Source organism: Cygnus olor, chromosome Z, assembly GCF_009769625.2.
Source record: "Cygnus olor isolate bCygOlo1 chromosome Z, bCygOlo1.pri.v2, whole genome shotgun sequence".
NCBI classification, from domain to species: domain Eukaryota; kingdom Metazoa; phylum Chordata; class Aves; order Anseriformes; family Anatidae; genus Cygnus; species Cygnus olor.
In genome coordinates, this window is record NC_049198.1 from 524396 (window position 1) to 535695 (window position 11300).

General features: G+C 38.7%; 1 protein-coding gene across 1 annotated transcript in view; it reads left to right on the top strand.

Annotated features, from left to right (window-relative positions):
* Positions 1 to 11300, top strand: part of ATP8B1 (ATPase phospholipid transporting 8B1) — a 35343-nt gene that overhangs the window by 22320 nt on the left and 1723 nt on the right. Inside the window, exons 16-27 of the mRNA XM_040539980.1 lie at positions 916 to 1104; positions 1839 to 1951; positions 2435 to 2599; positions 3284 to 3395; positions 4108 to 4183; positions 4854 to 4986; positions 6146 to 6431; positions 7204 to 7427; positions 8372 to 8455; positions 9402 to 9647; positions 9893 to 10031; positions 10572 to 10702. Coding sequence (XP_040395914.1) covers positions 916 to 1104; positions 1839 to 1951; positions 2435 to 2599; positions 3284 to 3395; positions 4108 to 4183; positions 4854 to 4986; positions 6146 to 6431; positions 7204 to 7427; positions 8372 to 8455; positions 9402 to 9647; positions 9893 to 10031; positions 10572 to 10702 — 1898 coding nt within the window. The remainder of the gene's footprint in view (positions 1 to 915; positions 1105 to 1838; positions 1952 to 2434; positions 2600 to 3283; positions 3396 to 4107; positions 4184 to 4853; positions 4987 to 6145; positions 6432 to 7203; positions 7428 to 8371; positions 8456 to 9401; positions 9648 to 9892; positions 10032 to 10571; positions 10703 to 11300) is intronic.

Genomic DNA, 11300 nt, shown 5'->3' on the forward strand with positions numbered 1-11300 from the left:
GTTTTCTGTTACTGATCTTCTATCTATTCAAATGCATCTTTAAAATCTCCAAAGCATAAACCTCAAATAAAATGAAAATGATACTCACATAGTCTCTGGTTCCACACACAAGTGTGAAAATGGAAACACTTTTGGAAACTTGTTTTCAGTCTGGAAAAACAAGCATTTTCAGCATAAAGATTTCATTTGCTTACTCCACGAAGTACAGCCCATAGCTGTACACAAACTGTGTATGTCTGTTCTAAGAATATCAGCAGCAAATAACCAAGGTGAATAACAGAAGTGTGACAGAAACTGAATTTGAAGGTGAATGGGTATTGAAGAATTCATGTGGAAAGTAAGGTTGAAAGATAAATAAAATATGCTCGACACAAGAGAAGAGTAATACTGCTTTACTCGCATCTTTGTGAGATCTTTGTGAAACCAGCAGTTTCCTGTCCTTTCTTGCTCTTCCTACTGATGTTTTTGGGGTTATTTCCACTATGTTGGTGTTTTTGGCCAAGAATTTGTGATTTTTTTGCTGGTGGTGGTGGCGGTGGGTTTTTGCACTTCCTTTGGAAATGCTTAAATGAAAATACTGAGAAATTAAGATATTTAAGTTACATTTGTCTCGAGACAGAGAAGTAAGTTTTTGCTTTTATACATGGATGGAAGAGGTTCAGTGACTTAGTCCGTTTGGAAAGTACACGTGATGGGAAGGGGGAGTCCCTAGTCCTTCTCCTCTGATGGCACTGCTGTTGGGTGCTGCAGCAACGTGTTGGACCCCACTTCAGAAAGGGAAAGGACGTGGCATTGCCTGTCCAGCTGTCAGTTACAAAGAATGGGTGTGAAGTTTTGAGCTGTGGGGTCTGAGTGCCCCTGTAATGCTCGGGTGTACCCTGGCTTTCTGTCCTTTTCACTGTGTCAACAATGCAGGTCAGATCAATTACCAGGCAGCCTCCCCAGACGAAGGGGCCTTGGTTACGGCAGCCAGAAACTTTGGCTACGTTTTTCTCTCACGAACACAAAATACCATCACGATAAGTGAAATGGGGATTGAAAAAACCTATGATGTCCTTGCTATCTTGGATTTCAACAGTGATAGAAAACGAATGTCTGTCATTGGTAAGTTGACTACAAACAACCTCTGATTTATAAGACCTCTTATAGGATAGGTCACTTGCATTTCCTAGGTGGAATGGCTGTGTGACACACACTCCTATGATAGATTTTAATCCACATAGTTCTGGATAGCAAAACAGAGGCTTTGTAATAAGGTGCAAATGTGTTTTCTTAACAGTCCTGGTGCTCAGATGTGGCCTCTGCTGAAGATGATCTGTGGTTCCTTTAGTAGAAGCTTAAAGAAATTTTACAAAGATAATCCATTCCCCTTATTACCAAAAAGAAATTAGTTGTATGTTTCTTGTAAGAACTAGGAATGCAGGATGAGTTATAAATACCTTTTTAGTTTTGATTTTAATTACCTTTTAAAAAAGTCAATCTTGAATCAGTTACAGATCTGCTGTTTTTAAGGCTGTAGTTACAGTGCATCATACCTCTACTGTATGTCTCTACTCAACTCCTATGTGCAAATGAGATGTTAATATTATATGAAACATTACCAAAACCATAATTCTTGGGAATTTAAATATCCTGTCCTGTCATGAAAGAGAAAAGGAAATGCACTTGTCAATCAAGATACTTAGCTGAACAATTTTAGGGATGAGGTACTACAAAGAAACGTGGTCATGTAGCTTTGGCAGCTAATAGGGGTACACTGAAGAATCTAATCTGAAACTATTCCTTTATTTAAATGTGCTCTTAACATTTTGTCCCACCTCTCTTATTATACTCTACAGTAAGAGAATCCAATGGAAATATAACGCTGTATTGTAAAGGAGCTGATACAGTAATTTATGAACGATTGCACCCAAGGAATGTAAAGAGAGAAGCTACAGAAGAAGCACTAGATGTATGTTTGCATTTTATATTCTGTTTTTACAATCACATATTAAATTTATTTCTGACCATAATCTAATTTCATTTATGTCCTTTTGATAAGCTATTAAACAAATGCAGACCTATAATTGGCTTTACACATTATCCCAAACCTGAGAAATAATAAGAGCAACATTAGGTTATCGTGCATATTTTTAAAAATGCATTATCTTTGCATGAGAAGTGAACTTACATTTTGTCTATTGCTTTTTTGTTTTTGTGAGTATTCCAGGTCTCTAAAATCTGTTCTATTTGTCACCTCCTCAGGCTGCCTTTCAATTTAGACTGCCTTGCAAGTTATAATTTAGTTTTTGTCATTTCTGAAATGCTCAAGATTAATTGTGCAGTCACTTGTTTTATCAGACTTATGTAATGCTTATGACTGTAACTTTGATGTTTGGTTTCAAAACAAAGGGGATTTTTGTGCATATGTGGGTTTTTTTTCTTTGTTTTTCAGGTGTTTGCAAATGAAACTCTTAGAACACTCTGCCTCTGCTACAGAGACATTAGTGATGATGAATTTGAAGCATGGAATAAAAAGTTCATGGAGGCCAGTGTAGCTACAACTAATCGTGATGAAGCTCTGGACAAAGTATATGAGGAAATAGAAAAAAACTTGATTGTAAGTCAAGCTTAAAATTTTTAGTGTACTTCTATTCTTATGTAAGAAGAAACAGATCTTTTTGAAAATAAATTATCCTTTTCTATAGGACCTTTTGCTTTAGATCTTTTCAGTATTTTATTGGCTTTAAGACCACGACAAATTCTAGAGAAAGTTGAAAAGAATGAAAGGAAATGTGTTATTCTCAAATAATATATATATATTTTTTGCTTTCCCCCAGCCCAATCATCCTGTTCATCCCTGTTATTCTTTAATTTACAGGTTCATTTCAGGATGTCAGTAGTTGTATTGCAAATATGTTGTTAACAAACACACAAAAAAAGCCTCCAAAGTTGCTACTACACCCTTCAGGCCCAGAGTAGTTCTAGCATCTACTCTGTGATGCAGCTTTTCTATGTCAAAGGGTTTGTTTTCCTTTGAAGAAAATTTTGATTATTAATAACATGCAGAAGCTATAGAAAACTTGAGTTGTCCGGTTTCTAACAATTTATCTTCTTATATTTTAGTGGATGTATTTCAGTGCAGTGACTTTTATATATAAGGCATTATCTTTACTGAATTCTTATCCTGAGCTGTACCTTGGCTTGAAGACATAGCCAAAATAGCGTTGTTCTCTACTGTAAATGAATCAGTTTTCTGTAGATGTTTATCCTACTGAATACCTGTGTTTCAAATATCTCCCAGCTCCTTGGTGCAACAGCTATTGAAGACAAACTACAGGATGGAGTTCCAGAAACTATTTCCAAACTTTCAAAAGCAGATATTAAAATCTGGGTGCTTACTGGTGACAAAAAAGGTAAGTTTGTTTACAGCCAAAGAGCTAGCAAAAACATGGTAACAGCTAGAAGATAAACTGGGACAGATGCAGATTTGTAATGAAACACGTTTTCTAGAAAAGCACAGTATGAAAGTGCATCTAAATCAAAACTGGAAGACTTTCTACAATGTGCAGAAGTTCATGCGAGCTGTTTCCAATCCAGAGTTACTGGGTGGGCTTCTGGGTAACTTCTGTTCCTCCAATAGATTAACGTAGATGACTGGTTTAGTGGCTGTCTTCTATAGGGAAACACCCAGCTACTGTTTTTCCCAGTGCAAAGCAAATAAAGAACAATTTGCTTTAAAAAAAAAAAAAAAACACAACAAAACTTTATTGCCACCAGCCTTGTCTGGCTCTTAAGGCAGAACACTTACATGCCAAACTTGTCTTTCTACAGTGAAATCCAGGTCCTACAGCATGGATAGAGGTGCAGCCAGATCAGCGTTGCATATAGGCTGCTGTTATTCTATGGGAAATAATAAAGAAGCATTCCCCCCAGCTTCTCTGTACTCAGATTTATTTGTGCTGTTCCTCCATGCTATGTGGTGGTGAAAGTGAACACGCCATGCTGAAACACAACTTCAAAAATTACTTAAGAGGACTTCCTGTGCTTCTGGCTGCCCCCAGTAGTTACTCAAGACTGAACTTTAAGTAGATACTTTCCTTTCTTTTTTTTATTTTTTAATTGTAGAAACTGCTGAAAATATTGGATTTTCTTGTGAACTCTTAACAGATGAGACAACAATCTGCTATGGAGAAGATATCAGGCAAGTGAAAAGCACAAAGAATTTCTGTGTAGGAGTTAAAAATGTTCAATTTTTAAAATTATCCCAGCAGTAACATTGGTTTATCCCATAATGGTTCTTCAACGCCTGAACAGCATTTGCTGGCTGTTGTTTGGCTGTACGCTGTCTGTTTCTTGTTTTTTTCTGGAATTGTAATTTTACAAAGCCACATCTTCACTGTGGGTAAAGGTGGTGATACCCTATTTGGAGGAGGTTTTAAGTTCTAGGTCGACAACTGTTGACATTAAATTTGTAGTTCAAAAAATGGAATTAAGTTCTCTGTGCTTTGGAGTGCAACTGATTAAAAACCTGCAACCTTTATTGGGAAAACATTGATATTGAGGAGATGCATTTTCTTTATGATTCTGAAGAACTGACTTTTAAAATTGAAGTTTCCTAAGCTTCTTGGAAAAATAAGTGTTGCTAGTTGATCAAAAATGTTTTTATTACAGTCTGGGACTGATTTATAGAATTATTGAATCATACAATCATTTAGGTTGGAAAAGACCCTTAAGATCATCAAGTCAAATCATCAACCTGACATTACTGAGTCCACCAATAAATTATGTGCCTAAGCACTGCATCCACAAACTTTATCTTAGTATAAAGTTTATCCTTGATTTTTCTGTAATGTATCTGCTTTTCTTTCCAGTGCTCTTCTTCAAACGAGGTTGGAAAACCAGAGGAACAGAGCTGGATCAAGTACACATTCCTCTCTAAGAATGAATGAGCCCTTCTTTCAGGGTAGTAGAGATCGTGCTTTAATAATCACTGGCTCCTGGTTGGTATGTAGAAAGGAAGATCTCCTGTGCTCCTGTATATTTGAGGTTTGGGGGGTACTACCATGTCACGGTGTCCTTCACTCCATTCATTTGTCTGCCTTGCTAAACCAATCAATGAAAATTCTTTGGCCCTTGTGCCACCAGTTGACCATCTCTGTTTGATATTTATGTTCAAAAATATTTTTAGTTTTGAAAGTTTAAAATAGGCCTCAGTAAAGAAAGTAATGTCTTTGGCTTTTTAAATCACTGTGGTAGCTGCCATCAAAGTAAAACCAAACCTCTGCAAAAGCACAGCCTGATTTTCAGAGTGTTTATTTTTCATGAGGATCCCAGTCTAATGGAAAAAAAAATGAGAAAGGGAAAGAGATGACTGCCAGCTGCAGAGGATGCACGGCTTCAGTGTAGGCACAGAAATCAAGCTTGAAATGAAAGATGGAAGTGAAAGTGTAGAAACAAAAGACAAGTTTACTGCTCAGTCCTGCAAAACAGTGCTCTTACAGGAGCTTAGAAAGCAGAAAAGAGCTTTTGGCAGAAGTGGCTAGCAGTAATTCAGTGGCTATTACCCACCCTGTTGGCAGGCTGCTTTTACAGACAGCTGACAAGAAGAAAGTCCAGTGAAGAGCTACACACCATCTGCCACATTTCAGCATTCCAGCTCTAAGCCGTTATTCTGTATAAAGAAACACTATTGTATGTAAGGCATAGGAAGCAAGCTGGAAGTCTCTCGAAGTTATCTAGCATGAGCATCTGGTAAAATCGCAGGTCTGCTACCCCCTATCCCAGATGTACTGCCCCAGAGTTCACTTGGGTATTTATAGAAAACTTCCACCTTTGCTGAGCGTGGTCGTGCTTCCTATAGAAAGAGGCAAGTTTCAATATCAGAATGTTTTTCAAAAGTGAATTAGCTCCCATCAGAAGAAATATTCCTTTGTACTCTGCAAGGAGTGCTGTGACACTAAATACAAGCATTTTGATTTTGTTAATCCCACCAGATATGTTCTTTTCATTGTTTCCATGGCTGTTTGTTCACTCCTCTGCACGAGCATTTCATTAAAATGCTATAAATGGGATATAATGAAGTTAAGTGTGTACTGTGTATAGGCAGCCCTTGGAGTGCTATTTTAAATGGTGTAGAAGGGAACATAACGTTTTTGTTGCACAGAATGAAATCCTGCTAGAGAAGAAAAAGAAGAAAAAGAAACTTAAGCTGAAATTCCCCAGAACAGCAGAAGAGAAACAAAAGCAAACTGAGAAGCGAAGAAAGGCTGAAGCTTACAAAGAGCAGCAGCAGAAGAACTTTGTTGATTTGGCATGCGAATGCAAGGCTGTGATCTGCTGCCGAGTGACTCCAAAACAAAAAGCCATGGTGGTTGAGCTTGTGAAGAAATACAAGAAAGCTATTACTCTGGCTATTGGGGACGGTGCCAATGATGTGAACATGATTAAAAGTAAGGCAGCTGTAAGATTTCTCTCGGTAGGAAACATCTCTTCTGGGAGTTCTTCCACAATCTCCTCGCTATTTCTGTTTGTTAAGAAGACTGTACCATCTGTTTCATTACCTACATTAACATTTCTTGCGTCCTTGTTACCTTCTATGCCTGCGCTTTCCCTTTTTGAGGAAACCCTTTATGAAATGGTTAGTGGGATTTGGTGATATATTTTAGCTTTTTATGTAGACATTTCCCGAGAAGGGCCTTGGTTTATGTCTGTTACCGTGTTTGGGGTTACAAATGTAATATAAAGACAAAACAAGAGCTTAGATGTCCCTTGCTTGGAGGAATTAGCCTGCTGTATTGCAACTGGCATTCTTTGAAACACTCGGTGAGGAAGCCCATTGAAAAACAAACTTCTGGGATATGGTTTATGTTAGGAAGTCTGTGTTTGTAAACTGCCTGACCAGCTTGTTCAGGGGTTTGCTTGCTCTGTCTCATCACTTACTTCTCACCTCAGTCAAGTTTCCCAGTATCCATTCAGATGGAACAAGCATGGAGAGAGAATCCAAATGACAGTGAAGACGTGAGCAGTAAATAACAGGGCAAGGAAGGGTCTGTGCACTGTTGTGTTAATCTTTAAGGAAGCCTTTGTGCTGTATACAGAAATAAAATGGGGCAGGAGAACGAGAAGCAGAGAAAAGGAACTGGTGAAAGATTTGCCCTCGGTCATGTTGTTGCTCTCCCTTTGTTTAATGCAGTGTGTGTGGTCTTTGTTTCGTTACCTTAGCTGCCCACATTGGAGTTGGAATCAGTGGCCAAGAAGGGATGCAAGCTGTCATGTCAAGCGACTACTCTTTTGGGCAATTCCGCTACCTCCAAAGACTGCTGCTGGTCCACGGACGATGGTCCTACATTAGGATGTGCAAGTTTCTAAGATATTTTTTCTACAAAAACTTTGCTTTTACACTAGTCCATATCTGGTATTCGTTCTTTAATGGCTTTTCTGCCCAGGTAAGAAGGCATGCTCTTGTCTACTATTTATTAACAGGCAGGTCTTCCTTTTCATTGGTGCAGAATAGCAAAAGCTTAACCTGGGAAGTGATGGGAACCCGAACTCAACATCAGTAATTTCTGCAGGAGAATTGATTATAACTACTAAGCTAGTTACTTATAAGCAAAGCAGTTGGTTATGATTTCAGAACAGTTACAGTCAATATCATGATTGTACAGGGAGGAATGGAGGAAGAGATTGTTAAATAGTGGTTTGGGAAACCTTTCTTAACCATACTGTTTAAATATTCGTAGGTGAAGTGAGATGGTGCATTTATCTATCAATAAGAAACCAAAACAATTTTATTTATTTTTTTAATCTTGAACTGCTGGCTCGAAATGTGCTCATTGTAAATGGCAGTGCTTGAAGTTCACATAGCGTTGAAAGGTTGTGCTTATCTGTGTGCCAGAAAGACTGTAAGGGATGAGATGCATCTCCACGGGCAGAAGCAAAATACAGGAAGATGTAATTGTGTGGTCCAGCACGAAGCATCAGGGCCATAGTCACAGACAAGCATCCCTGCCTGAGGTTAATAGCGTTTTCTGTGGTGGAAATTATGGATGCTTAGGACAAAACAAAAGAGAAGAAATCAGGGTTCCCGAACTTGCTGTGAGTGCTCATCACAGTCACAAATGCAGCTATAAACCGGGCTGACGCTCAGTGTGGTGTTCAGTTTCAGCAGTGTTTCAGGTCACGTGGTGTTGACAGTATGTAAGGAGTGGGAAGCTTAATACGTGCTAGAAATGGTTTTAACAGCGTTTTGACCTAAGGTGTTTCTTGCCTTTTGGGTAAACAGAGACAGGTAATTTAATGCTATAACAGAGCACATAAATTTTCTCAGGAATTAGGAGGAAAAGGTGAAATCAAAAGGTAATCATTATCTACTTAAATTCTTCTGTTTCAGACAGCATATGAAGACTGGTTCATCACGCTGTACAATGTATTGTATTCCAGTCTCCCGGTTCTGCTGGTTGGCTTGTTTGACCAGGTATTCTCCACATTGTTAACAACAGATGAATTCAGAGGCATTTAGAATCAAGTCTTAAATTACACTGAAACTGGTTGCTTTGTTTTATGTACAAGGCATCCTTTTTGAATGTGTTCCTATACAGGATGTGAGGTAACAAAAGACAATAAGCAGAGGGTTACTGAAATAGCCAAAGTTAATCAATTCAGAGGTCTTCAGTGCTAGCGTTGTTTGCTAAAAAATAGTTCTCAGTACCTGTTGTTCTATGACATCACACAGAGCACAGCAACAGGCGGCTTTATTAATGGAAAAGCTACTTCTTGTGTACCCTTCTGACCTGAAGATACAGGAAATGAACAATTTTGAATGACTGTACTTGACGGGAAGTCTTGGTGTGCAGCATTTGTTTTAATTCAACAGAACAAGTACTTTTGGCCTTCTTTGCTTGTTTTTCCGTACAAGCTGATCAGGCAGATCAATGCTTCTGTTTACTTTTGTAGTAAAACTTACGAAATAAATTCAATACCAAATTAAGCTCCCACTTGAGAATATGTTAGAGACTAAAAGTCAGGATGTGTGATGATAGCCCTAGTCTGCTAATTCACAGCATAGAGAAAGACTCCAAAACAGTACGTAGCTGTAAAGACTGACACAACTGCAGATGGTCTTGTCTTTGCAAATAATGGGCTAAAAACCTAGAAGCATAGAATCATTTAGGCTGGAGAAGACAATTAAGGTCATCAAGTCCTGAAAATGGGGTATGTGACAGCTTTGTAAGAGATGTCCTCTAGTCTTGGTTCTTCCCAGTTGTATGCATTATTCTGGAAAGCTGCCGATGCTGCTGATTTAAAAGAAAAGGGAATCTGCCATTTCCTTTGAGACATTATATAGTTGAATTTCTTACTATTCCAAGGTTCACACTGAGAACAAGAAATTGAAGCAACTTTTTTTTTTTCCCTTTATTAAGGATGTGAGCGACAAATTGAGTCTTCGGTTCCCTAGACTATATGTTTTGGGACAGAAAGATTTACTTTTTAACTACAAGAAATTCTTTTTAAGTTTGCTTCATGGAGCTATAACTTCATTGATAATCTTCTTCATACCATATGGAGCTTACCTTCAAACTATGGGACAAGATGGAGAAGCACCTTCAGATTATCAGTCGTTTGCTGTCACAGCAGCATCTTCTCTTGTATTTGTTGTCAACCTTCAGGCAAGTAAGCTTAGCTTCCTGATGTCTCTTGCTCTGAAAACAACTTCTGGCCATGTTTATAAATATGTCTAGTAAAAACATAACAATTTGCAAAATTTTCTACTTCATTGCCACCTCTCTTCTCTGTCGACACTCTTTCAGACTGAAATGTAACTGGGTGAGAGATTACTTGACCAAAATGTTTGTCCTCATAGTGATCTGTTTTTGAATTAATAAACTCATTTGGAGTTTTTGTTTACTTTCAGATTGGTTTGGATACATCTTACTGGACTTTTGTTAATGCTTTCTCAGTATTTGGGAGTATTGCAATTTACTTCGGTATCACATTTGACTTCCACAGTGCTGGAATCCATGTTCTCTTTCCTTCTGCTTTTCAGTTCACAGGTCAGTCCTGGTGTTTTGTGTGTCTTGTTCCTGTCTCCCAAGAACATGTTTACAAAGCTGTGTAACTTGAGCAGAACCACTGCCAAAATGTCACGGCACGAACTAATGTCTGTGAAAGGAAATGATGCTAAATACAAATATACTTCCAAGGAAGGGTTTTGTTATGTTTGAGGCCAGCTTAACTAGAATATTTAATTTCTTTCAATGAAAACAAGCTGGAACTTGATGCTGCCCAGCAGTAGGTGTTTGCAAATGAAAACTAAGGTAAAATTGGTGGCGCAGCTTTGAAGTAAAGAGAATGTGAAGACCTTGCAGGGTGTATGTTTGCCAAGTTGCTCTGATAAGTGGAAGGTAAAAGCCCAAAGCAAGACAGAGCCAAATGCTGTTATCAGCCCCTTGGGATTTTGTTGTAAGTCCAGGGAGGTGCAAGTAGCAGCCATTTGGAAAACGTATTTTTAGGAATAGCGAGCTTCCTAATTTTCCTAGAGATAAATCTTTCATATGTTGCCTTACATCTAAATATCCTCTTGTTATTCCTAGGAACTGCTCCAAATGCTCTGAGACAGCCTTACCTCTGGCTGACCATGGTTTTAACAGTCGCTGTCTGCTTACTTCCTGTGGTGGCACAGCGTTTCTTATCAATGACAATTTGGCCTTCGGAAAGTGATCGAGTGAGTAAAGGTTTATGTTATTTTCAGCACATTTACTTACAGGCACCAGTATTGGTACTGATACTGGAAACAAATAAGGTCCCAGGCCAGGGAGTGTGGCAGCTGGGCTTTCCAAAGGCCAGGCCAGGCCTGCCTCCTAACCGTGTGACAAATGCTGCCGTGGCGTTCTGCCGTCCCGTGTGGATCCGTGCTTTGATGTGTGCTTATTTCCCAGGGGCTTCCTCACGTACTTCTGTGTAATGCAGAGCTACATGTGAAAGCTCAGCACACAGTTCAGCGTGGCCTAATTTATCCTTTGTCTTGGCCCAGCACTTTTCTTTGTAAAACCACAGAAACCTGCTTTGAAGCTACTGATGGTATTACTTCTGCTTTTTATTTGGACTGTGTTGGAGTGTCTTTATTATGTACCAGGGTGTAGCGGCCAATTTTGGTTTGCTTCTATTTTGCCTTGAGAGGCAAACTGCACAGGGAGGGTTATGATATATGTAACAGAGTAACAGACTGTGTAACAGTTGTTTAAAAAGGTATTAAATAAGTATCAGCATGCAAACAGTAATAGCTTTCAGTAGAAGCATCTTCAGTCCACTTTAATGAAAGA